The sequence below is a fragment of the Schistosoma haematobium genome, chromosome 4 (assembly GCF_000699445.3).
Source record: "Schistosoma haematobium chromosome 4, whole genome shotgun sequence".
Lineage (NCBI taxonomy): Eukaryota > Metazoa > Platyhelminthes > Trematoda > Strigeidida > Schistosomatidae > Schistosoma > Schistosoma haematobium.
This window is the reverse complement of record NC_067199.1, coordinates 32,681,723-32,708,953: the sequence shown is the minus strand read 5'-3', so window position 1 is coordinate 32,708,953 and position 27,231 is coordinate 32,681,723. Positions and strand designations below refer to the sequence as shown.

General features: G+C 32.2%; 1 protein-coding gene across 1 annotated transcript; it reads right to left on the bottom strand.

Annotated features, from left to right (window-relative positions):
• Positions 1 to 2,992: 2,992 nt before the first annotated feature.
• On the bottom strand, positions 2,993 to 12,768 carry MS3_00007882 (uncharacterized protein). The gene is made up of 3 exons (XM_012936325.2): positions 11,391 to 12,768; positions 7,126 to 7,589; positions 2,993 to 3,026 (listed from the first exon to the last, which is right to left on the bottom strand). Exon 1 carries the CDS (start codon positions 12,636 to 12,638, stop codon positions 11,682 to 11,684), a length of 957 nt encoding a protein of 318 aa, XP_012791779.1. The 5' UTR covers positions 12,639 to 12,768; the 3' UTR covers positions 2,993 to 3,026; positions 7,126 to 7,589; positions 11,391 to 11,681.
• Positions 12,769 to 27,231: the final 14,463 nt, after the last annotated feature.

Genomic DNA, 27,231 nt, shown 5'->3' with positions numbered 1-27,231 from the left:
CAGATTGTTCAAGACTGGTTGTAATTGTAATATATCTCAATAGTTTAATTCATAAATCAATTGAAGCTAGATCACCATGGAAAATCTGTAAGCATTGGATGACCGATTTGTATTGGTATGGGACTTCTCAGCAGTGTGCATCCACGACCCTGCCTCGCGAGATTCGAACCCAGGGCTTATCAGTCTCACGCGCGAGTGCTTAACCACTAGGACGAAACGGCCGTCCAGTGCTTCCAGGTTTTTCATGATGGTCTAGCTTCAGTTGACTCATGAATTTAACTATTAAATTATTATAATGTCCACAAAATCCCCCTCTGATGATATATCTCAGTGTTTGATTGAAAAATACAGTATATTTATGTCAGTAGAATAGAAAAAGAAAAACTAATTCACCAGATATATTTATAATTCTATGTTAAAAACGCTTTTTGTGATTTTCTGCATTCATCTTTATGAAGACCTTTTTTACTTCAACAGCTTGTGTTGTTTGAAAAATGAAAAATGAAGTGCCTTATAATTTCTCTTATAATTTCACCATCAAGAATCTTTATCGATAGTGTTAATATAGATCTATGTATAACATGCCAATCAACAATCTATCTTCTATTCGAAACAATTTTGTTTATTGTCATAGTTAACGCAATATTACATATATATGTACTGTGAAAAGTTTCGCTATAACCTACTATACGTAATATTTCTATTAAGGATGGTCTTTGTAGTTGCCTGATGTACTTACATCATAGTTAAAAATTATCAGTTAGAAAAACTGTTGACATCCGAAAATGCCATTTCACTGAACCATGATTCATAAGATAGTTAAACACTATACATTATAGATGGTTACTATGGTATTGGTCTAACATAATTTAAAAATCTTATGCTAAACAAGCATGATGGTAAATAGAATTTTACATTCATTTTGTTAGGTGTGCACGTGTTTCTAGCTATTCGAACCGAAAAACCACCTGTGCTTATGTTTTATATTACCAGATAACCCACAAAATAATTGTAAACTGACTCAAAACGTAATCAAGGCAACATGTAACAGGTTGTAACGAACAACAGTGTTATCTAACTACACTTTATAAATATAACACTGATTTATAATTCAATCACGTAATCAAACGTTATTTGTAGGTAGATTATAAATTATATTTTCATTACAATTTACCCACTATATTCAATGTTCTGTTTAGTTGTTAATATGCAAAACAGTGCGAAATCAGTTTGCTGAAATTTTCTTCTCCTTTGCATGTATTTTTGTTTCATTTCAAAGTTAGATATACAGGATTAATTCAGTATGTTTACTTATTATATTCACTATCCATCTTTTTAAAGTTCTAAAGTCGAACTTATCAATTACACTCGCCAGTGTATTTCATTTGAATTAGATAAAAATGCATCAACCGCCCTTTATGTTTTTTTTAAAAATTCCAACACCAAATGACCTTGGACCTACTCCTCCACATATATTTATGTCATTCCAATTGTTTTCATTCATCTATGTCAATGTAAACTTTCATTACATACATGATTGTAAGCTGCTAATGAGAAACAACGAAGTATCATGAATTCATATTATTCTGCATCTATGTTTGTTCTGGCTTTATTTAAAAATTTATGGCACATAGTTTACTGTTAGATATATGAATACACGATTTTTTTTCCCAAAATGTTTAGCGAATAAAAATAATGTAAATATTCGTCTTTGAAGTTTAACCTCATGTAAGACGACTATTGAAAAAAGCATTTTTATATTACTTTGATTTTCAAATTTAATTGTTATTGTGCTTCCAATGGTTATTTAAGGAATAGAAATATCTTGGTAATTACTTAGTAACCAAAAAGTATGATTCAGTCTATACAATTTTATTATGAAAGTTATTTGATTTTGAAATTTCCAATAGCTTTTTATGCTTAAAACCTTTTATTGACATGGCAAACGGAACTCAGTTAAAAAATCGTTGAAAATTATGAAGAACTAGAGAAATGTTTCATCCTAGTATGAGACTTCTCAGCTATATGTTTTCACCAATCCTCCATAGGGGTTTGAGTCTAAAATTTTCAGTTCAGGGCGCGAACGATCAAAATGTAGATCACTGAGCCGATATCCAATTTCATATATATGCAACTTCAAACAGTTTACAAAATCTTTGAACGGGTGTTCGATTAAGATTAATTCGTGATGTCAACAGCATTCACTGATCTCCACAAGCCTCTATACTGATATATATATGTTTAGTAACATTTTGGGTAAGAAGAATCTATTAGTTTCGTCTATTCTCTAAAAGTAAGACCAACAAAGCTGGGGCTAATAAGGAATTTTTAAATTGGAATCATGAACTGATCAATATTAGACCGCCATTAAAACTTGGAATCACTGGAGGCCCGTTTCATCCTAGTACTGGACTCCTCAGCCATGCACATCTATGATCCCGCAAGCAGAGCTCGAACCCGGGGTCTTAGAATTCGTTCATGAACGCCTAATCTCTGGACCACTAGACTGGCATCTAACGGTGTTATTGTCCAACTTTAGTCGATCCACAACACTGCAATGAGACATGTTGCATCATATCAATAGTGGAAATTTTTAATCATATATTTTGATATATTTAAACATACAAAATTATTTTTACACAAGTTATATAAGATAAATGATGATACTGAAGTAGCAACAACGACTGACATGATGTAGGCCTTTACCATAGAACAAATGTTTACAGTTGTTATTAGATACTTTCATTTAGAAATATGTGGTAATCACTTTTTATTATATAAAGAAGACTGTTTAACTAGTTTCTGTTAAATGATTTACAATTGTTGAATAGAATTTAAAGATAGAATACAATACAGAAAATAAAATACAGATAATCATTTTACAAACTGATCCACATGAATAATTCGGAACTAACTTCACGTGGAGTGTGAAAATCCGATAATCAATTTATTTCACTTTGAACTCTTGATACTGATATAATAGTTAAGCTGACCTGATTATTGATAACGAATAACTTTGAAAACACCTAGAGAGAGAGAGAGATAGGGTACTGATTGTTGATGTAATGCTTTTTCATGAAACTATATATATAATTTGGATCGGACAGCTCTTTTCAATCAATTTAGCTGGAATTACTATTTCGACTAGAATTTTTTGGCATTTTAAATGATAATATTTCATTGCCCTTCTTTCCTATTTAGACCAGTTAGTGACATTAAATAGCGCACCAGATAACTGTATGTCCGTTTAGTTTTTTAGTTATTTTTATTGGTGACGTTAACAATTTTGACATCCACAGAAAAGCTATCAAGCCAAACCAATGGGATGACTGCCCCCAAATGCCCTGGTATGGCCGAGAGTGGGTTTGGCCCGCCCTCCCTTTCAAAATGCTCTCACACGGCCACGCGTATACAGCCTCTGACAGGGAAGTCCTACTCACTGCCTCCTCGTGGCGGGGGTGTTGTTTACGAAATTGAGAGGACGAAAAGCGAATGTCTGGCAATTTAACCGGATTCCAAACCAATGGTGCACATGGGCTCCAGTATCCTGTAGTAACAAATGGCGTATGAACCAATTGTTGGTCACCGGCTACCATGGGAATGCACCTCCTTACAATGCTCCACTTCCTTGTGGATCAGACCTTTAGGTCAAAGGCTCGGGGAGTGGCTCCCTAAGAAGACCACCTGCTTCGGTTCGGGCACCCGGGCAGTATCAAAGCCCTCACACATATCGAATGAGATTTGTGTGGGGCATATGTATTTGGTGCCTCCTTGTACCAATGTTTATGTGTTTAAATAAATAAATAAATAAATGGGATGACTCATCCTACATTACATGATTACCACGATTAAACTGGCATTGAAATATCTAAGACGAGCTTAAAGATAATTCACAAAGCACACTGATTTCAGACACACAATGAAACTAAGAAAAACTGAATTAGCATTATATCTCAGTTTAAGACACAGAATAAAACAACATTCAAAACTTCACCAGTAATGAAACACAGAGCCCTTAGTGTCCTTGATAAATTTAATTGATACTAATTATTATTTTCAGTTTCACTCAGTGAATTAAATTTTTATCACCATACCTTGGTACTATCACTGATATATCTTTCTTTCAACTTATTTGAACCTCACCTATCACGGTTTCCCTCGGGAACCACATGGATTCTTCTCTAAGTTGTAAATAGTTAGTAACTAGACGGTTATTATTGTTTTTATCATTATCAGGAGAGTAGATTTATTAAGACTTTTTTATTCGCATTTAGCTTACTCTAATCACTAAAATCAGCTAGTAAACAAATCAAAATAATTGACGTTTACTATAGTAATTATCAATGTATTTCAGTATCAAATATTATGATTAATTATTTTCTTAGTTTTATGATTACATGATTATTTTATTGAATCCATTTATAAACCTTAGGTGAATGTGAGAATATAAGCCGTTTTTTCATTATTATTTTTACTACCACTACTACTACTACTATCACTACTAATACTAATACTACTATCACATCTATCTACTTCATTATTTCGATCGACTCATAAAATCACTTGATTTATTTATGTGAATATGTGTTTTTTTTACAGTGGAATTTGACGATGATTCGACTGAAACCAACATTGCTCAGTTTAGATTTATCATGTTTTCACTTTCATAAAATAGAAATTGCTTTTAATATTGTTAGATATTAATACCGTAGTATATATCACCAATCGAAAGTGGAATGCCTCGTGGCAGAAGGTTAAGAAGGTCGAAGCAAAGAGAACGAGAATAGAGAATGATTGGTGTGAAAACGAAGGAACAGTCAAGCCTAAGACACTTGAGTGACATTTTGCAAATGAAGTATTTACAATATGGCTCTCAAATTTTACTAAGAGATTCTGTAATTTTGTATTCAAATACATTTGATTGTCTCCACTTGTGTTCTTGTTCGCTACATTGTGATGGATAGAATCTAAGTATATCATATGCCGTCATGTTTTATCAACAAAGTTTAATTTTGTATTGTACATATAGCGAAAACTAATTGGATTCAAATTAATAACTCTGGTTTTGGTAACCGAAAGGAGTTTGTTAATTATTGTTCATTTTTTGGTAGAAAATTTAATAGATGATACTGCTTATTTTTTAAATATTTGTTCTTTTCTCTCCTCACAATTTATATCTATTCTTCGTCACATATATTTAAATTGATTATGCCCACACATCTATCCATACAAACTTCTGATGGTTTCTATCTGTAAAAGGTATAGTTTTGACCTACTTTCTGTATTTAAATATTTAACCAAGATTCACTTATTATTGCTTGCTTGAACCTTCCTATTGATGTTTAGGCTTGGAATTGATCAAAAAGGGCATTTCCAAGTGACGAGTCTTAAATAGAACGAAACATGCGTTTTGGATTCCACTGCTAGCCACTATCCAACTTTGCTTATAATACTTGTGAATTAAGGCAATAACGGGGTTATCCGTACAGAGTGCACATATGCCAATAAGAGACAGATCAATTTCAGTCCTCATCATCAATGCAAATATTCAAGTAAACAACACCAAGTGAATTTAAACTTCACCTCATCGCACAAGCAATTGGCTAGCACGACTAAGTAGTCGAGTGGATAACGCGATGGGGTTTGAAGTGAATGTTACTGGTTTTGAATCCCAGAGTGAACATCAACTTTGGTATGCAGGTACATCCAGTTAATGAGTCCCAAATATGACTAAACGCGCGCCACCATCCATCTTTATTTACACAAGATGTTATTTTTATTATCAGGACACCTTTCAACGTAATATTGGTTTTAACAGTTTGCTTATTGTTATCAGTCATACGATCTACCTCATTTTTATTATTGACTATAAAATGATCTTGACTAGCTTCTGAACATATGTAAATAAATCTGACTGCAAATTAAGGTGAAGGCTAACGAATGTATAATTAAAAATAATGCTGTTCGCTCATATTTGTTATTTTAATGAATAAGACCTGGACATTAAATCCATTATCATAATTGAAAGAGCGTACCATTCTGACTAATATGGTCCTAAAATACAATCAACGCGAAATCTGAAAAGTTTTCGTTTCCTCACCACGGCAAAGTTATGATTGAACACGATTCAATAGCCTTAAATAAGTACAAAACAACTGATTTTCAAATGATTGTTCAGTTAGTTAGCAACATTTCCTACTTCTCCACTACACTGATATTTATTAAAAGTGACTTAAACGCAGTCGGCAAGGGATCTTGAGCTTCATTTATCAATTTAGTTGGTAGTTATCAGTATTATATACTACTATCTCTAAGAAAAGTACGGTTCTCGTGAAAGTTTGACTTTCACAGTGAGATATCACTGTGCCGACGATTATAGCTAACTACTAGAACTTCTTTCTATTCAATATACAAGTAGGTTTCTGGGCACAATATACAACATAATATCTTAAATTATCATACATAAAGTTCCTATCCAGCAATACTAATTACGAACTAGATTACGTTTAGAAGTGATAATGTAGCGAACACGAACACCAGTGGGTAACAATCGAACGTATTTAACACACAATTACAGGACTTGTTGATAAAATCTAACAATCATAAAGTAAATGCTTAATTTGCAAAATGTCCACCAGTTGTCTCAAAATGACTCAGACTTCATTGTTCTTGCATTTTCATACAAATTGCATTTTGTTTCCATTCTTTGCTGTTCGATCCTCTTGTCTCTCTGCTGTCAGACCTTCTGTTCACGACTAACATCATATACTACTTATGGCAATATAAGTAGCACACACCACAATAAGATGATCAGTGTATTCACATGAACTATTCTCAAATGTGTAGATCAAGTTGTAAGCATTACTGTCACTTAAGCTTAATATATTTTTAAATGATATGCAGTAATTCAAAAACTTAGTTTTAGATCTGTTGATATTCTTCATCTACAACTTGCCTTACTTGAATAGGTAATGTAAATCGTCAAAACTATGCTAATGATCAGCATAATACATAAAATATAGTACTTAATTCTATGTAAATAATCTATAAGTTATGTAATTACTTCCAATTTTCTATATTAATTAAATATATTAAATGATCAGATTTATTTGCTTACTTACTTACGTCTGTTACTCCTAATGGAGCATAGGCCGCCGACCAACATTCTCCAACCCACTCTGTCCTCGGCCTTCTTTTCTAGTTCCATACAATTCTTGTTCATTTTTCTCATGTCTATCCCTATTTCCCGGCGTAACGTGTTCTTTGGTCTTCCTCTTCTCCTTTGGCGTTGAGGATTCCATGTGAGGGCTTGTCTTGTGACACAGTTGGGTGCTTTCCTCAATGTGTGTCCTATCCACTCCCAACCAGTCTTCCTGATTTCTTCCTCCGCTGGGATCTGGTTTGTTCTCTCCCACAGTACGTTGTTGCTTATAGTGTCCGGCCAACGGATCCGAAGTATTTTGCGTAGACAACTGTTAATAAACACCTGTATCATCTGGATGATGGCTTTCGTAGTTCTCCAGATTTCCGCCCCATTTAATTTTTGGTATTTGTTTAAATGGTTGATCAAATACCAGCAAGAAACTTTCCTTCAATAGTTATGAAGAGATTGTTTGTAACATAGTTTATGGTTGTCAATGATATGTTGGTAGTAACACGCTTTTTTTAACTCAATTTTCAATAAAAAAAAAACATACAACCTGACTTATTTGTGCATCAATCTAGGCTGTTACATTTAGAATGAGTTCAACTTAACTAAATAGTAAATAAGAGAAAATCTATAAACTGTTTATTATTCTATCGGTATAAATGGCGCAGGCTGGACTTGATAGTAACACGGAAATTGAACATTGGGTAGAAAGTTAATAATGAATATCTTCTTTTGTGATATTCTAATGAGTAGGAAATTGTATTTCTGATGTTTAATGACTTAATATAAGTCACTTCTTCATAGTTTCAATTGAGCTTTACATAAAAATCACTTACATTCTAATTACTAGTAATAATAAATGAATATTCTCTTTTACAATGCAAAAAACACATTCAAGTTTTATAGACATTTGTAGACGGCATATTATGTCATTCCAATTTTGACTAATAGAGAAATTGTCAACAATTATTGTATGTTTGTTTGTAAGTTTACAATTGGTTTTGCCAAAAACTGATGTAACATGCAACTAAGGAACTATTACGCATAAATACTGAATGAATAAAATAATAGATTCAAGAGACAGAATAGCTAGTAGAAAGAAGTTAGTTATTCTTAGGAAACTAACCAATTAACGTACAAAATTCAAACAGAGGATTAATCATGATTAAAATGCCTTTAAAATAAATGACTGTAAGATGTTTGCTTATCAAACTTCAATCTTTCCAGACATATTATTTACAAAAAAGGTTATTGGCAAGTATTTCTTAATACATTTCGGTTCAATAGGCACATATGTTTTATTTTCCCAGTCGAAAAAGTCATCTTTTTGGAAATATACGTTTTTGACTGACTAAAATATATGTTCAAAGATTACGTTTATAGAATGAATAGCGATCAGTTTTAGCACATCAAGACAAACTTAGACATAAGTATTCGATGAAATCGTAAGATAAGGTGTTGGTGACTATATGAAATATTGAAATTACCGTGGTTTACAGCAAAAAACTCTAAATTTATATTATAAAAATAGAATTTAGAGTTTAAATTCACTTGATACTGCTTACTTGAATATTTCCATTGATCATTAGGACTGCAATTGATCAGTCTATTATTGGCATATGTGCATACTGTGCATATTGCCTTGATAGTACCTTAATTCACAAGTATTATAAGCAAAGTTGGAAAGTGGCTAGCAGTGGAATCCAAGACAAGCGTTTCATCCTATCTCAGACTCGTCAACTGGATGTGCCTGTATCTCAGAATTGATGTTCATTCTGGGGCTCCAACCAAGTATTCACTTATCTACTGAGTCCAATAAGAGACTGATCAATTGCAATCCTAATCATCAATGGGAATATTTAAGTAAACAATACCAAATGAATTTAAGCTTCACCTCATCGCACAAGCAGTTGGCTAGCACGACTCAGTAGCTGAATGGATAACGCGATGGGGTTTGAAGTGAATGTTACTGGTTTTGAATCTCAGAGTGAACATCAACTTTGGTATGCAGGTACATTCAGTTAATGAGTCCCTAATAGGACGAAACACTTGTCCTAGATTCCCCTGCTAGCCACCATCCATCTTCGCTCAAAAGAATTTGGAGTTATTCATTTATAATTCAGCGAAAAAAATTTCTTTTCGAGGAAATCATTTACTTAAGCTGTACATTCATATTGATAGTTGTATGGACAATATATCTCTATAGAAAGTTAGAAAAGATTGGATCATAATTTGATCATAGATTCTTATTATCAAATGAGGTTACGCAATAATCAAGGGGTAAGGAAGGAATATAAAGATGAAAATAATTTACGGGTCAAATAATTGTCCAATTGACAGATATGAAGAAAAACGACAAACATAAAGGTCATAATAATAAAAACTGAATAATAATCAAGAAAACTTGTTTAAAGATAATAACAATAACTGATTAAAGTTTAAAACTACGAAATAATAATCTAAAAAATAATAACCAAATGAAAATGAAGAAAAAAACGCAAACATACCAATAAAGGGAATTAGGGCCAATGAAGGTTGAGAGGTTAGACGAATCGTTCTGCATGCAAAGTTCGGGCTTGAGTTCGTCGATTGCCAATGCCTCAGCAGTGCATAAAATATTGATTCGACTTCTCTTTGATCCAATTCTTTTGACTGTGTAAATTACTTTAAAAGAAGACTCCGTGAGAGCGATGTGTCCACAGTTGATTAAATGTTCCTGTATTGAACTGGTAATTGTTTTGCATTCTCATTTTAAAAGCCATATCGGATAATGTTCTGAGAAGCGTTTGAAGTGTGATTGCTTTGTGTGGTCGATGTTACCTGCCCCACATGAGCAAGTAAATTTGATATGGCTCAAAGCGGAGGTTTATCTTTAACACATCCGTGAATGGTAGGCTGGCTTGAGAAAACAATTCGGAGATTAGCTGAGTAGAAGGTTTTATTCCACGACTTTAAAATCCTTTTATTTACGATGTCAGTAGCCGTAACTCCTTCAAATTCCATATTCATAAAAAGTTTTCTTTTGTACTGTCGGTAATAAGAGTCTCGAATCAATTTATGATCTAATCTTTCCTATACTTCTATAGACATATATTTTTCATATAACTATCATTATGAATGCACAGCTTAAGTAAATGATTTCGTCGAAAAGAAAATTTTTTTCACTGAATTCTCTTTATTTTTAAAGAGAATGATGTCTTGAAGCTCTATGAGGTACTTTGAAAACCCAACTTACTAGAAGTCTTTCCTAGGAACCAATAATATTTATGGTAACTTGTGTTGAAAAAATAAATTATATTCTTGCACTACCGATTTAAATCAATCGACCTATTTTTAAAAGTAAAGTTTCTAGTATCGTTTTGTTAGACTATTATAGAAATGATCTCATTGGATTTTTGAAGTGATTATACTTAGTCTACTAACATAGTTCGAAGTGTTCATGTGTTTCATGAACATCATTATCATTAAATATATGACTATACATAAGACGCGTGTAAGCAACGATATATTTACTAGAAAAACTTTTAATTACTCAGTAGTTTTCTATTCTTTACTAATATTTTAAACAGAACTTTAAAAGTATATTGAAAGAGATATTCCACTTTACTTTTAATGTAGATAAAATTGGTTGTACAGTCTAAGTTTTAAAAACAGAATCAAGGCAACAACTTTTTTTAATATCTAACACATTGCTAGTATTGAAATTAGATGGTGGTTGGAGGTAGTCGATAGGAAACCCTGGACCCGGGTTTCGTGCTACTTGGCACTCGTCAGCAAGGTGTACCTGTAATCTTGAGGGAACTGGTGCTCCCTGGCGGAGTCGCCTAGACTGGTGGCCACATTGCAACCTGGTCGATAGCATTTGATCTTCACTAAATAAGGACTTGACACACATGAAATTGATCACCACCCAGCGATCAATCGATTGTGACGTTGCTAGTATATTATTCAATTTATGGCATAAATATCTTTGGTTTGAATTAGCTTATAACTAAATATCCTGTCATTAACTGATCATCGATTTTTCAGTCAGTTAACAAAATTATCAGTTAATTTAATTGACCATTCTTTTCTTAAGTATATGTATATTATTGATAGACATTTTCTTAATACTTCTATCTGGAAACAAATCTCTAAATATATAAAGTTTTCTTCTAAACGTAATCAGAAGTTGGTTATCGTCTATCATTCGAACACTCAGTCTACATACATAAACTTAAGATATCTATCTTAATCTTACCCTTATACTTCAGTCATTAATATCTGTATCACCATCAACATAATCGTCATCGTCATCATCAGCAGCAGTAGTACCAGCAGCAGGATATTATACCAGAAATAAAAGTCTAGTTCAGTTGATAAATGCATTTTGTTATGTACATAAAAAATATGCATATGTATACAGATCTAAGAGAATAATCTATTGTTGATTTTAATTGTTTTCGTTTTAATAAATTAGGGCGAAGTAATGAATTGAAAAGGAAATAAATAAAAATATATAAATATATTCTAAATTATTTTGATTTCATGACTAGATCTGATAATCTGTTATTTTATCGTTTATAGAATCTTCAATTAAAGGTTCTAACTGTGGAGTGTTTGGTGTAATATCCTTATTGTTATCACTATTATTATGCGTTGGGAATTCCAACTCATCAATTTGTCCATGATTAGTACTATTTAAGTAATCATAACCATTTGTATAATGATTCAGAGATGAAGTTGTTGATTCTGTAAATGTTGTAGTCTTTGATGAAGGTAATTTGTGTACAGTGATACTTTCACGTGGTTCCAAATTCCAAAATGCTGTGTATATACGTTTAATTTTTGGTGTGCTAATTAATGAACCAAATGGATTATTGCATAAATCCTGACCATTTGTAGTAAATTTACTTAAGTTACCTTTACATTCCAATGTATTGATTTTGGAATTATTGTAAGATTGAGTACCAGGTGATTGATGTAAACTATGATGTAGTATATGGTGATGTTCAATTTTCGGATTATTCACTAATATATGACCTTCAGGTGTAACACGAAGATATTTTTGTAGTTTTCTTGTTTGTTTAATATAACGCAGACGACAATCACGATAACTTGAACTGAAATTAGATTTTCCATGTGAACATAAAGAAAAAGCAGAAGTGGATTTTTCAAAATATGGCCATCCAAAATCTCTTATTGTATTCATTAATAATGTAGTATCATAATTTGTTGATATATCTGATTGCATTGTATCTGCTGAAGCTATATTTTGAGAATCAGTATTAGTAGTTAGCGTATTATGAAACTCCCTGCAAAGTAGTGGATATGATAAAGAGTTTGACATATTATACAAATTTTGGAATGAAGTATCACTGTTAGTGTCATTTTCTGAATGTAAATATTCATTACCATAATTTGCGTGATTACATAATGAACAATTTCCCATTGAGTATTCTGGACAATAATGAGAAGTATTATTATTATTGTTATTAGGTTGATACATACTTTTCAAAAGTTAGTTTTAAATCCCCTTTAACAAACAACAATTCTTTCTATGCTGAATCTCGATAGATTACATCATATATTAGGAGAGTTGTTGAAAGTAATTCACAATATGAACATTTCGATTAACTCTAAGAAGGATTGAAATAAATATTATCGACTCATCAACATATGGTTTTTAATTAACCAATTAAAATATTAGGCAAAATACAATTAAAAGTTTATTGGTTTATTATAAGTTTTTAATTTGATTGGTGACATTAGTCTGTTATCTATTGGTTAATTGAATTAATTTATTAAATATTTCCTTGGTGAAACCATCAATAGATCAAATGTAAGTGATGTGTCTATGTATTGTACTGGCTTTTCTGTCAAATGTTGTATGATTAAAGGAAAATTGACCCCAAAAATATCCTACTGTTAGAAGTATAAACGGCTTCTCATTAGAACTCTTAGAATTCCCTCTCGAAACTAGTTGTTAATGAGCACATAATAATTATCAGTATAGGGTTGTGAGATTATAAACCAATCAGTGCTAGACCACCATTGTAAACTTGGAACCACTGAATGGCTGTTTCGTCCTAGAGTGGGACTCCACAGAAGTACGAATATAAAGTCAAGATGAGCTCTAGACACAGGACCTGATGAATCTGCGCTCGATCCCTGGTTAAGTCATGAATGTAAACTACTGAGTAATCTAATAATAAAATGTAACAACTTCCTACTGCTTCCTAGCTTTTAGTGGTTAATTAACTAAACTCAGGTCCGGATGCAAACTATAAAACTTAAAAATGACTACTAATCCCTTACACTAATAGTAATCGTGTACTCTCTAATAACTAATTGCTAGAAAAAAATTGTCAGAGTTCTAGTGCAATGACCTGACAAGTTGAGTTCGGCCATGTCGGAGATAATCTAGTGATGACTACATTTATTTATATGTATGAACAGTAATCACTAATAATCACTGAGTAAGAAGAATATTTAATACAACTTTTTGGCATATTGTAACCAGTCGTTTCGTTCAGTACTACATTATGGATGCCTAATTTAGTAACTCAAATAGGGACGTTATAAAGCCCAAGTGAATTGGACAGCTTAGTTACATGGTTTTAAAATATCCTGACTGAATCTTGGTTTAATTCAAAATTTCTGTTAAGAGAACACATTGAATTCAGATATGATATCATCACCGATTGATACAAGAGTAACCAAAATACTCAAATTTTATTTTTATATTGCAAAGTTGATTGAAGCATTCTATCAAGTGAAGCATTTATAAATGCAAATTTTAGTACTACTGTACCTTGCTTACTTAGGTCTGTTACCCCCACCCCACACATGGAGGAGCATAGGCCACCCACTAGTACTCTCCATCCAACTCTGTCACAAACAATCATTTCCAATTCTTTACACTTGCTATTCATCCTTTTCATGTCTGCCTACAGTTCTCGGTGCAGTATGTTCTTCAACCTCCCACTTCTACGTTTCCATTCAGGATTCCATGTCAACGCTTGCTTCATGATGCAGTTTAGTGATTTCCTCAATGTGTTTCCTATCTACTTCAAACGTCTCTTTCTAATTTCCTCCTCAACTGGAATTTGATTTGTTGTCTTCCACAGTGGACTGTTGCTGGTGGTATGCGGCCAATGAACATTGAGTATCTTTTGTAGATAAATGTTTATAAATACTTGCATCTTTTTGATGATGGTTGTGGTAGTTCTCCATGGAGAAAAAACCCACTAAAACACTATTCTACTCAAACAATAGTAATTAAAAATACTATAACAAATGTTAGAAAGAAATTGAAATATTAAAGACAGAAATAAAATTCAAACAAATAATGACTCAAAGATGTTCACAACTCCCCAATATAATTTCTGAATAAAAACAATCTCTAAGCCGGTTTCTAAAACGGACATAATTGTTATATATTTATGTGAGTTGTTAGCTCGAAATGAAAAATTCATTAGATAGGTATAAATCATCTTAGTTTCCAATGGTTGTTTGATTAAGTCCAGTCCGTGATGTAAACTATAAAATAAATATGTTGGTTGATTTTAGATGGTTTTACATCTGTTGAATTCAAATGTTTGATAAGAGAATTGTTATAACTTGTGGTCTGTGTGCCCTGTTAATGTATAATGTGATAATACCGCCAATTAGAGAACAGTGAATTATCGATCGGATCAGTGACGCATAAAACCCGTGAGAGCAGTCTAGAGTACTAATCGATTCTGCTTCTTGCCTAGACCAGCTAGTTAAGTCCAGAACAACAATCTCAGCCTCTGCAATATGAATCATATATTTCAAACATACGGGGTTTATATACCAATCAAACAGACCACATCGTACCATAGAATAGGAAACAGCACTTGTACAATATTTGGCCAAATGTGGCTATGAATGAGGGAGGTAGTGATTAACAGACAGGGAATAATTCAAGAATTGTAAATCGTATAATAATAGTTCATAGGTCAAAATAAAGCTCATAATAAGAGGGACGTGAATATGAATAGTTTAGTTACATAACAACTATACGATGAAAATATACTCATAGTACTGGTCCATAAATGGATCCCAAGAATTATCATTCATTATTCTTATCGGGATATAACAAGAATAATCCATAAAATGATCAGTGTTTTAGTGAAACACCAACTATTTACTCATACACAAACTAGAACTGAAGTATGACAGCCACAAAATCCATTTACCACTGCCCACACAAAATACAGTGAATAAGTACATGAAGGAGGATTACAACAATAAAAAAAATCGGTTTATAATGAAATTTGATATAACAGATAACAACTATTTATGAATTAATAAATCATGACAGATTGTAAAAAAAAAATGGAACTGAGTTAATTTCATTGAATTTTAGATGTCTTCAAATGAAAAGGATAAAAAAATATGAAAAACATTGAGTGTTGTGAATATCAGTACTCATCAGGGAGGTAAATGAAAATAAACCATATCATTTTACATACACTCATGTTTAAGATGATCGATACCGTGAACAACCAACATAAATAATGTATTTTATTCAGTGTGTTAATTTTTCTGAAATAGCAAAGTTACCCTCTCATTACACCTTAAAGTGTTCAGTAGTCATGTTTAACATAGTGTTCCCTAAGTCATACAGTCATTTACAACAAAAAATCTAGTATAGATCTGTATCGATTCAAGTTGCTACACTATATTAGCACTGTAGAACAAAACTATTAAGACAAATACCAGATTAGTAGAAGTGATAATAGGGTCAGTGGTTATAGAAAACATTAGTTAGGCGATGGTCAAGTATATGTAATACATGTCCCAACCACTTCATTTGATGAAAATTGATTACCTCATCTATAGACTTACCATCCTATTCCTAATACCTTAACAGAGCTTATAGTTACTAAAACATTTTGTTCTTTGATAAGCTTTCGTTTTTAACTTTGTTTTACTCATATTTATTTCCTTACATTCCATTTATTAGTTATACTAACTAGGTTATTATATAAATTGATGTCAGTTTTAAAGAAAACCATGAATTATTATACTTCTGGTTTATGTTAATGACGTACCTTAGTTTTCCCCAATATATAAAATATATAGGCACATACGAAGTTTATTCTGTGTAGACATCAGATGGTGCATTAAAAGATATGAAAATTTACGACATAACCTTGAAGGATTTAGTTATTAAGACTTGACTCTTACACTATACAACAAAAAATGTACTATATAATAAAAAAAAATAGTCGGATTAGCTGTTGAGTCATCCAACATACAAAAATAGTATTATATCCATCATTAAACAGGGATTGTATAATTTATTTTGTAATAAACTAATGTTTTAGGATTTATTAACTAATATAAGAACTAAAAATTCATTCAACTATTCATATGTGATATTTTTCGTAAACAAGGCAATCATCAGTGTTGTTAAAGGTATAAGAGCGGTTGTCATCTTCTGGTTACCCACACTGTGGAAGGACACATCTCTAATTATCTGAAAATAAAGCTGGGTTATGCGTAGTCCTGACGATCAGGCAGCGTGATCACAGTGCCTAAAGGAATAACTACGTAAGCTTGTTGAGATACAATCTTTTTATGGGTAGTCATTGATGCGTCAGCTCGGTACTTTTAGATCTTCACTGCTGGTTATGAAAATCTGTAAAGTAAGGTTCGTCGTTTTTAGAGGAAACATTTATAACCTTTGTTGTGAGATGGCATTACTACTTCAGACACTGGTTGTCTGAAGATACACTACTATTATTACTCCTCTACACAGTTGGCAGTACAACTTCAACCAACCTACTTAGCATGGTAAGCCCTAGAGGAACAAATATTCCAGTTAATAAACATCAATTTTAATATCACATTAGATAAACAAGACTATAGTACCAAGGTAGCAGATAGAATATAAACCTTGTGACTGTGTTTAACTGTTACATTAATTAAATATCTCACTTCGTTTAAAATTCAATTATTCATTATCATTACCTAAATTTTGAATGGTACCAGTTTTTTGATGTACTGCATGGTTTTATTAGATCTAATTATGGAATAAATTATCATCATTGAAAATCTGTTCCTAGTAGTTTATTGTGTTTAATGTGTACCGCTATATTCATGTGACTAATTTCATTTTGATCATTAACATTAATGAGAAAATATACATTGAAAATATCTGAAAACAAACAGTTGATCATTGTTATCCATGACCTTAATTACTTCATACGAACTTATTAAACAGAACTTTCTGTAACGTATATAAGTACTCTACTTATTCAAGAATAACATTAATATAGAATTAAAATGATAATTTACCGAAAAAGGAAAAAAAATATTTTCATTATAAACATACCATCATTACTACTAATTTTGTCGTATACTTCGCATTATTGGTAAGTTGTGGTTACTAAATGTCTAAAGTTACCTAATTAAATTATCTTATTAAGAATAGTTTAAAATAAAACCCTAGATAGAATTCTTGAAATACAATTCAATATCCCAAATATTAATCATATAATGTTAGATAAAGTATTATTTTATGCTGCGTTTACACTATCATCAAAAAGATACAAGTATTTATAAACATTTATCTACAAAAGATACTCAATGTTCATTGGCCGCATACCACCAGCAACAGTCCACTGTGGAAGACAACAAATCAAATTCCAGTTGAGGAGGAAATTAGAAAGAGACGTTTGAAGTAGATAGGAAACACATTGAGGAAATCACTAAACTGCATCATGAAGCAAGCGTTGACATGGAATCCTGAATGGAAACGTAGAAGTGGGAGGTTGAAGAACATACTGCACCGAGAACTGTAGGCAGACATGAAAAGGATGAATAGCAAGTGTAAAGAATTGGAAATGATTGTTTGTGACAGAGTTGGATGGAGAGTACTAGTGGGTGGCCTATGCTCCTCCATGTGTGGGGTGGGGGTAACAGGCATAAGTAAGTAGGTCATAATGAATCTACCATTTATCTTACTGTATTTTTTTCACATAACCAATAAAACACACCACTTTCTATTTTCCCAAAAATACAATTTGTGAAGCGAAATATCATATGATGATTGCCAAAAATCACTTGTATTTTCCCCATTCCTAACTCACGTGATTATGCCATCTATATACCATATCACATCGTTTTACAATCCATGATTTCTTACTGAAATATAACTTGGATGCTTTATCCATGCAACTTAGTAGCTAATTTATGGTAAGCTGATTGTTATTTGTAATCACACAAGTAAATAATGATAATCATTCGATTAAAAGACAGTTCAATATTTTCAATTTAATATCAAGCAATAATCTACAAGTTAATTCACTAAAGAATGCTTATCATATCGTGTATATATATATATATACTAGTAACTTGAATTTCATTTCACTCTATCTATCTATCTACCTATCTATCAAATTGTCAATCAATCTACTTTTTACATAATTTAATAAGTAGTCTAGTATTCAAAATTCTTTTCATACATAATTATCTATCTATGGGCAAATCTAGTGATCTTAAAATTTTTCAACTTGATCACTATAAACTATAATCAAGATTTTATTTAGTTATCCAATTACTTTAAGATAAGCTAAACCATCATTGGAAACTATCATAGAAAACTTGACTCATGAATTCAGTCTCTACAAACTCCTAGTCTGATAATAATCATCATGTGCTCACTAGTGAGTGGTTTCAAGATGGATTTGCTGGATTTCTAATGAGAAGCCATGACAACTGGAGTTCAATTTGTGTCAGATAGAGACAGGTATTTACATCAGGCAATGGATAAAGAGTTGCACAAGATCATGGATTAATTGAAGTTAGACAGTAACACTGTTGGATACCGGCTCAAAGGTCTAGAGTTTAAATGTTCATGCTCGAGATCAGCTATCCTGGGTCTGAGTCCCGCGTGTGTGATCGTGGATGTGCACTGCTGAGGCGTCTTATACAATGACGAAACGGCCGTTCAGTGCTTTCAGATTTTCAATGGTGGTCTACATTGCATCGACTCATGTATTCAACTATTAAAATTACTGGAATCTCCACCCCCCCCCATTCTGAAAATAATAAATCGACTGGAGAAATGAATCTGATGTTCATTTCGACTATTAAAATTTACTATTCAATATTTTAATCATGTTTGGTTTTTCTGTGATAATTAAATATATTGACAAATGTAAGGATGGATTGTTATAATAATCAGTTCTGAACTTGGTTAAAGGTTAGCTAATCGAACAAACACATGAATCCATATGTGTAGATCTAGCTAACAAGTCTCAAGTAGTAGGAAACACAAGCCTTGGATTACATTGCTAGCCCACATCCATGTTTCACATGTCTTTTCACCAGCATTCTCTTTGGTATTAAAACTGTGGGGATAATTTTACTTTAGAAGGAATTCCATGTTAAAAATCGATTAAGAAAACATTTCATGAATGAAAACAAGAAATAGTACTTTTAACGAAGAAAAAATGTTGGAAATAAACAGTCATTAGTTTATTGAACTATTATTACTATTCACTTGGTATTGTTTTACTTGAATCTTCCCATTGATGTTTTGGGACTGAAATTGATCGGTCTCTTATTGGCATATGTGCATACTGTGCGTATGCCTTGATATTGCCTTAATTTACAAGCATTATAAGCAAAGATGGACAGTGGCTAGCAGTGGAATCCAGGACGCGCGTTTCGTCCCATTTGGGACTCGTCAGCTGGATGCACCTGCGTCTGAGAGTTGATGTTCACTCTGGGACTCGAACTCAGTACCGTTATTATTATTATTATTATTATTATTATTATTATTATTATTCTGAAAAACTTTTATAATGCTGGATACAACGAAGCTCTAAATGATTTGTTTTTGGGAGGTTTCACTGCCTTTCATGTATTCAAGCTTTATACCTTGTTCTTCTGACCTCTGACCATGCCGTTTAGTAATTTTTTGTGAATGAGTTGTTTATTAATATCTGATTGCTGTGCTTTAAGAAATCTTCTGAAATTCTTAAAATTTCCTCATTTCCTAATCTCGAAGATTTTTCGGTAAAATAAAGCTCTGTGCCTGTCAACGTTGATTGATATCAGTTACCATATATAGCGTCATTTCATTGTTTGTTTGTGTTAGTGTATTTGTAAATGAAGAGGTCATCAACTTTATTCTCAATATTCCATCTTTAAGGTATACTTCAAAAATGCGCAACCATAACTATGATTGAAAAAAAAATCAGGCAAAGAAGATAGGGAACGTCTGAGGATCAGTGAAAGAACTTATGAAAAACTAAACATTCATACGTGTTAACAAATCTGAATGACTTAAGCTACTATGCGGATATGTTAAAAAAACAAGTGCCATGAGATTTGTCTGAATGGACTATGAACGATGAGAAATCTGCGTATGCTGGATTTAATTCATAATCTGGTTGTAAGTGAGAATTGCTGAAGAATTCTAATCTAAAACAACTTAGCTGTTATGTGTTTCTTGGACGTCATCGGCATTATAGTTGATATTATTCTATGAAGAGGACTATTTTTGAAAATAAAAAAAGGTTAAGATAGCATAACCAGAGTTAATCAATGAAAGAAATACATTCAGACAACTGAAATACGTTCATTTAACATACAATTAAAAACCGTTTATTTTCATCAAGTCATATATTGTTTATTTATTTAGACAAACGATTGCCTAAGCAAGACAAATTTAAAAAATTATTCAGTCAAACTAGAAAGTTTATAAAAAGTATGACAAATGTTTGAATTTCTCAGGCTAAATTGCTTGTATAGATATATATGAGAGATAGGAAATTGCAACTATGAGATGCAGGTACATTCAGCTGACGAGTCTCAAGTAGGACAAAACGCGCGTCATGGATTTCACTACTATCCATTATCCATCTTTGTTTATAAAGCTTGTAACTTCAGGCAATATCAAGGCAGTCCGTATAGGATGTACATATGCCAACAAGAGACTGATCAATTGCAATCCTAAACAACAATGGGAAGATACAAGTAAACAATACCAAGTGAATATTCAGTATTTGACTAAAATGTGAAGATTTAATTAAACTTAGTAGTGATGAGTTTGTTACAAGTTTTTTTTTATACGATTGACTGATATTAGCGAAATGATAAATGCATAAAAGTAGAATACAGCAGTGTACTATAGAGTCACAATTCACGATGTAGATCATAATCATATGTTTCAAACAAATTTTTATAATTTACATTCTTAATTATTTGAACTATCTAATTGCTTTTGTTAAAATTCACTCAATATTTAACATAGAATGTACTATTATAAATAGGCAAAAATTACATGGTTTACCTACAATAACAGATTATTATTTACTATGAACTAAAGATATTCATACTATTCTAACGGTCATTACCACGTAAACACATAAATAAACTTTTGTGGATAGAGAATTCAGGTTTATTTGATTAAAAACAAATAGTATGCATTATAAGAGTATTTGAATGTTAATAAACATTATTTACATAATAATTCGAATGTTGTTCAGTAGTGAAATATTGAATTTATCATTTGTGCTTAATGTTGACTGTTAGCTAGAAGTGCTTCGATTCCATTGTTGTTATATTTATGTAGTAACTTAAAATCAAGACCTTTAAACAGAAGATTGTTGTCTGCTACGCTGCTTAATAATAATAGTTATTACTCATCAAATAAGTGCGATATGTGATACTAACGGCAACTGACTTGTAGTGTGTTGTAATTTTTTTAAAGTTTGCATAAACTCAAGTCAATGAATTTAAATTTAAGTCATGATCATTATTGTCAGAAGAAGATGAAGAATTCAGTAATTTCTATGAATAACCTTAAATTGAAATTGTAAATCCGTTGAACTGTCAAAATCTATGATTCAAGAATTATATGTGTTATCATGATACTGAAATTTAAGAGTGAACAAATAATGATGTTTTTATGACGAAATAATCTAACTTCGAAATTCCAACTCCATACTTTTCTCTTTCCTTCCTAAACATATCAACTTCCTTACAGCTTTAATAACATAGGTGATTATTATTTTTAAAACAAAGAGAAACCTAGAGTAGTTTTAATCAGGGTAGGTGGATCTTGGCGATAATAATTAATCAACCATAGAAGGATAAACAGGACTAAGATTTGTTCTTAGATGGAACTGAGATATTCAATATTCAGTAAATTCACGTTCGTAAGAAATGCATAAAAGTGTCATTAAATAATATCAGTAGTGAGATAGCTATCACAAATGATAATGTTATGAATTGACTAATAACATATAGCTCATCAAATGATTATCTAGGGATAATTGATCCGTTTGAAAGTCAGAAGGTCTACGGTTCAATTTAATTGTAAAGTTATGGATTCACATCGTGGAAGTCTATCAAGCAAAAATAAAACAACTGACGATTATTCTCAGAAGGGGTTTTATGGAGATTTTTAGAAATTCCAATGATTGAAATCATGAGTCAATTGAAGCTAGACCACCATGGAAAACCTGGAAGCACTCTAAGGCCGTTTCGTCCTAGTATGAGACTCCTCAATAGTGCGCATCCACAATCCCGTCTCCCACGACATTCGAACCCAGGACCTATCGGCCTCATGCACGAGGAGTTCAACCAGGTATGTTGTGAGATATCAACTCACTGAAGACAATGGTGTACGGTGGCGCAACTTTGTGGATTGGTTGAAGTTAGACATTAACACCGTTGGATGCTGGTCGGCTAAGTGGTCTATTGGTTAAGCGCTAGCGCGCAAGACCGATAAGTTCTGGGTTCGAATGTCGTGGGAGGCGGGATCGTGGGTGAGCACTATTGAGGAGTCTCATACTAGGACGAAACGGCCTTGGAGTGCTTCCAGGTTTTCCATGGTGGTCTAGCTTCAACTGACTCATGATTTCAACTATTGACGATTATTCTTTAATTTCTAAGTACTATTTAGCTGTAGAAACTAAGTAGATTAAATAACTATCAAACATTTTAATCAATAAGTTATTGCTCAATGATTATGTTTCATGTAAGTATGTTTTAAATATTATTTGTTTTCAGCTTTATAATTTCCTTATTTATTTCTATTAAAGAGAAGAAAAAAATAACCCCTTAATCCTTTTATTGAAATCATTTGCTAAAAAGGAATATTTATTACAATATCATTTTTATCTCTATTTTTCAAAGTTTGTGTATAGTTATAGATAATTGTTTGTTACTTTTCAATACTTGTTTACTTACTTACTATGATACAAAGATGAATTCAGAGTATTTCCTTATTTCTCTCTGTAGTATTTTCCTTTCAACCTATAAACTTAGATATTACAATAAACTGATTCCTATGTAGATCATATTAAAGGAATTATAGTTTGTTATTGTATTTCTTCAGGAATTCAAGGATTTGATTGTAAGTTTTTGCATTAATGTATGTATGTATGTGTATGTATGCGTGTATGTATGTATAGGTATGGATGTCAGTGTTTAAGAGTCAACATAATATTTTTATTTATTTATATCCCGTTTGTGGTAAACGCAAAATAAATAAAATAATAAAAAAATATAATAATTTGAATATAACAAATAAATATGTTACTACATATTCCAATTTATGGATATTAATATAAAAATATAACTTTCGTGGATTTTTTTTTTTGTTTTCTGATTACCTTGTCAACTAGTTACATTAGTTACTATATCTCCTATCATTTATTTGTATTTATCATAAAAGTAATATTAAATTCACAGTAATACTACGCCTTATCAACTATGAAATAATGGTGATTATTAACCATATTAAAAAAAGATCAGCAGTAGCTTTCAAATAGTATATTATGAACAGTCGAACAGTCTTAGTTGGCCATATAGAACAAGTAATGTAATATTTAAAAGGGTGGAACAACGATTTATTGGCTAATTTATTCCCGACAAATTTTACTAATGAAGTTATGATGAAATTATAAATAAATTAATAATTGGTTCATAAATATTTCTGTGCATCATCGAGTCGACTGATCTGACGCTTAATATGATTAGAATATTAACTAAATTTTGCGGTCTCAGATTGGAAGAACAAGTGTCCGGTGCAAGTTTTACGATGTAGTTTTCAAGTATGAATCTGTGATCGATCTAGTCAACCATTTCAAGGACCAACTAAAGTTGGAAAATGGGGATCATAAGATTCCGATTAGATGGGTAATTTACTAGTTTCTATATATATAGTGGGCCCGATTATAGGGTCATTTGTATTTATTAAATCCTAATGTGGAACGAAACTTCACTTTTCAATGCTTCTTCAATTGGTTTTGTTTCAAACTGCTATTAAATTACTCTTTTTAATCCAAATTCTGGATAAATAGGGAATACCTTTAATTAAATATGATACTATCATGTGCATTTTACATAAAAACACTTATCCATCTGGTGTGTGTAATAAATATATATATTCTCTTTGATTACCCAAAACTTTCTAGTTAACAAATAATGATTGCATATTTCAAATAAATATATTTAGATGGTTTTAAAGTACATATTGGTTCTTAAAAAAATCAACAAGAAATTAACGAACTCTCACAGCATAATGTCAGTCGAATTAGAGAAATGATTGAATTGATCAAACGCAGAAAATTATCATTAAAAAGAACCAACTGGATGAAGTCCGAAAGCATAGATCTCTCATACTTATTTCTTATGCCTGTTACCCTTTGTCGAGGATCACAGGCCGCCCACCAGTGTTCTCCGTCCAACTCCGCCTGTAGCCCTTCTAAGACTACTGCCGGTCCCAAGCTCGGGTAAAAGAGGAGGGTTGAGTGTGAGGTCGGTAACCCCATCCTGTAGAAAACAACCTTACTAAAAAAACGCTAACCCGAATAAATAAATCTCTCATAGCCAATATAAATTAAAGTAAATATATATGATGCAAAAACTTAAGATTGACTTTGAAAGATCTGAGATTTTTAAATCCTTACTGCGCCTAACGAAGAGCTCATGTTTAAGTTGGTAGAATATATCAATATTCATAGATCTTATATAATGGTTCGTTTACCTATGTTTGATGAAGAGATGTCTTCTTTAATTGTATTCCAAATAATGTAATATCTAAATGGGTGTCCATTTAATATGTACTTTTTACTTCTATTCGAGATTCCTAAAAATACTATGTTAATTGTTTAAGATTTTGACTAACTCATCTGCTTTGCTAGTGATTCTACACGGAGGAATATACTGAAATCAGCGGTACGAGAGAGTTAGTGGTTAGAAGTTGAACTATATAACTCCTGAATCATGACGTTACAGTGGTCGCGCAATATCGTGGACTGATTGTAGTGGGACATTGACGCCATTGGAACCTGGCTCAGAAGTCTAGAGGTTTAGGGTTTTGCGCTCAATACCAAAGGTTCCAGAGGGAACCCGTACAGTGACGAAATGGTTATCAAGTGCTTCCAGGTTTTCAATAATGGTCTAACTTTGATGTATCTATTCCATCTTATCACTAACGTTTGCTACGGACTCCTCCGCTGCAATGTAATCCGAAAATGCAATTATTGATTGATATAGTGGAAAATATAAATGATATGAGTGTTGTCACACTGTTAAATGATTTGTGTGCATTGATGAGAGGTTGTAAAGGTTGAGTGTTTATGCTTCCTTTTACTACGTGTCCAATAACACATAGGTTGATGAATACTGCATTTTAATGACATTAAATAAGTAGTCAACGTGTGTGTCAGGACAAATAAATTGACAGAATATTAGACTAGATTCTAGCCGACGTGTATCCAACACTAAGGTTATTTTTAGGAACACCTTGATAGAAATCGACAAAATCACAAATTTATCACGATCACTTTCGATTTATGATTAGCGTTCCACATTCCTTGTGTTACAACAATCAAAAACCTACGATTATTAAGTAATAAACTAAAAAAAACCTGATTTCAGAGAATAATGAAATAAGTCATCATGTATTTCTTGTTAAAAATTGGTTATACGTAAGTAACCTACACATGGTGCACACATAACAACTAAGGCAGATCACTTCGAATATCAACTACGAGTTGTAAAAAATAAATGATCGTTTAAGGGTGTCTCCACTTGTTGTGAAATCTATGTCGGCAAGATTTTTGAACACTACATGATTATTGTAACTTACAGTTAGAGACGTTGAGTGACATGGCTCTGTCGCAATATCATAGGTGAATTCAATTTTCTGCCCCTCTAAGATTTTGAATTTCAAAATTCACTTATACTGTTTATTTCTAATTCCGCAGAATCACTCTTCCCGAATGATATCGTTAATAGCTCATCTTATCTACTTTTCTTATACTAATTCTGTTACTCTAGGACTTGTCTTAATAATTTCATCTTGCCACTCTGTGGTAATGCAACCTGAACTTATGTAAGTATGTACGAGGTCCTAGATTGCGTTTGACTAACTGCACAGAATATATGAACTTATAAGAATATACAATGTAACAATGAGTTTCGTTACTTCATTTCTTATAGTTACTTAATCAATAGGATTCATTGAAATTTTGTGTCCAGTATATTAATCATTAAATTTGTCAATATATTACGTAAATTGAGTAGGTATGAAACTAATGATCGACTGATCAATAATACGGAGATATTATGTCAGTACTTTTAAATTAAAAGAAAAAACCAGAAATTACATTTTTATAAATAAAAATAAATTTCAAATTATCAAGTGAGAAAATGGAAAGTTTTTCTCAGGTTCAAATCTGATATAATTACATAAATAATTCACTTGGTATTGTTTGGCTTGTATCTTCTCATTGAGGTTTAAAACTGCAATTGATCAGTCTGTTATTGGCGTATGTGCATACTGTGCGTATGCCTCGATATTGCAGTCTCAAACTTCGATGGGAAGATACAAGCAAAACAATACCAAGTTAATTCAAATTCACCCCACTGCACAAGCAAGTGGCTAGCAGGACTCAGTAGATGAGTGGATAACGTGATGGCGTTTAAAGCTAGTGGTACTGGGTTCGAGCCCCATGATGAACATCAACTCTGAGGTGCAGGTACATCCAGCTGACGAGTCTCAACTAGGACGATACGTGCGCCCTGGATTCCACTGCTAA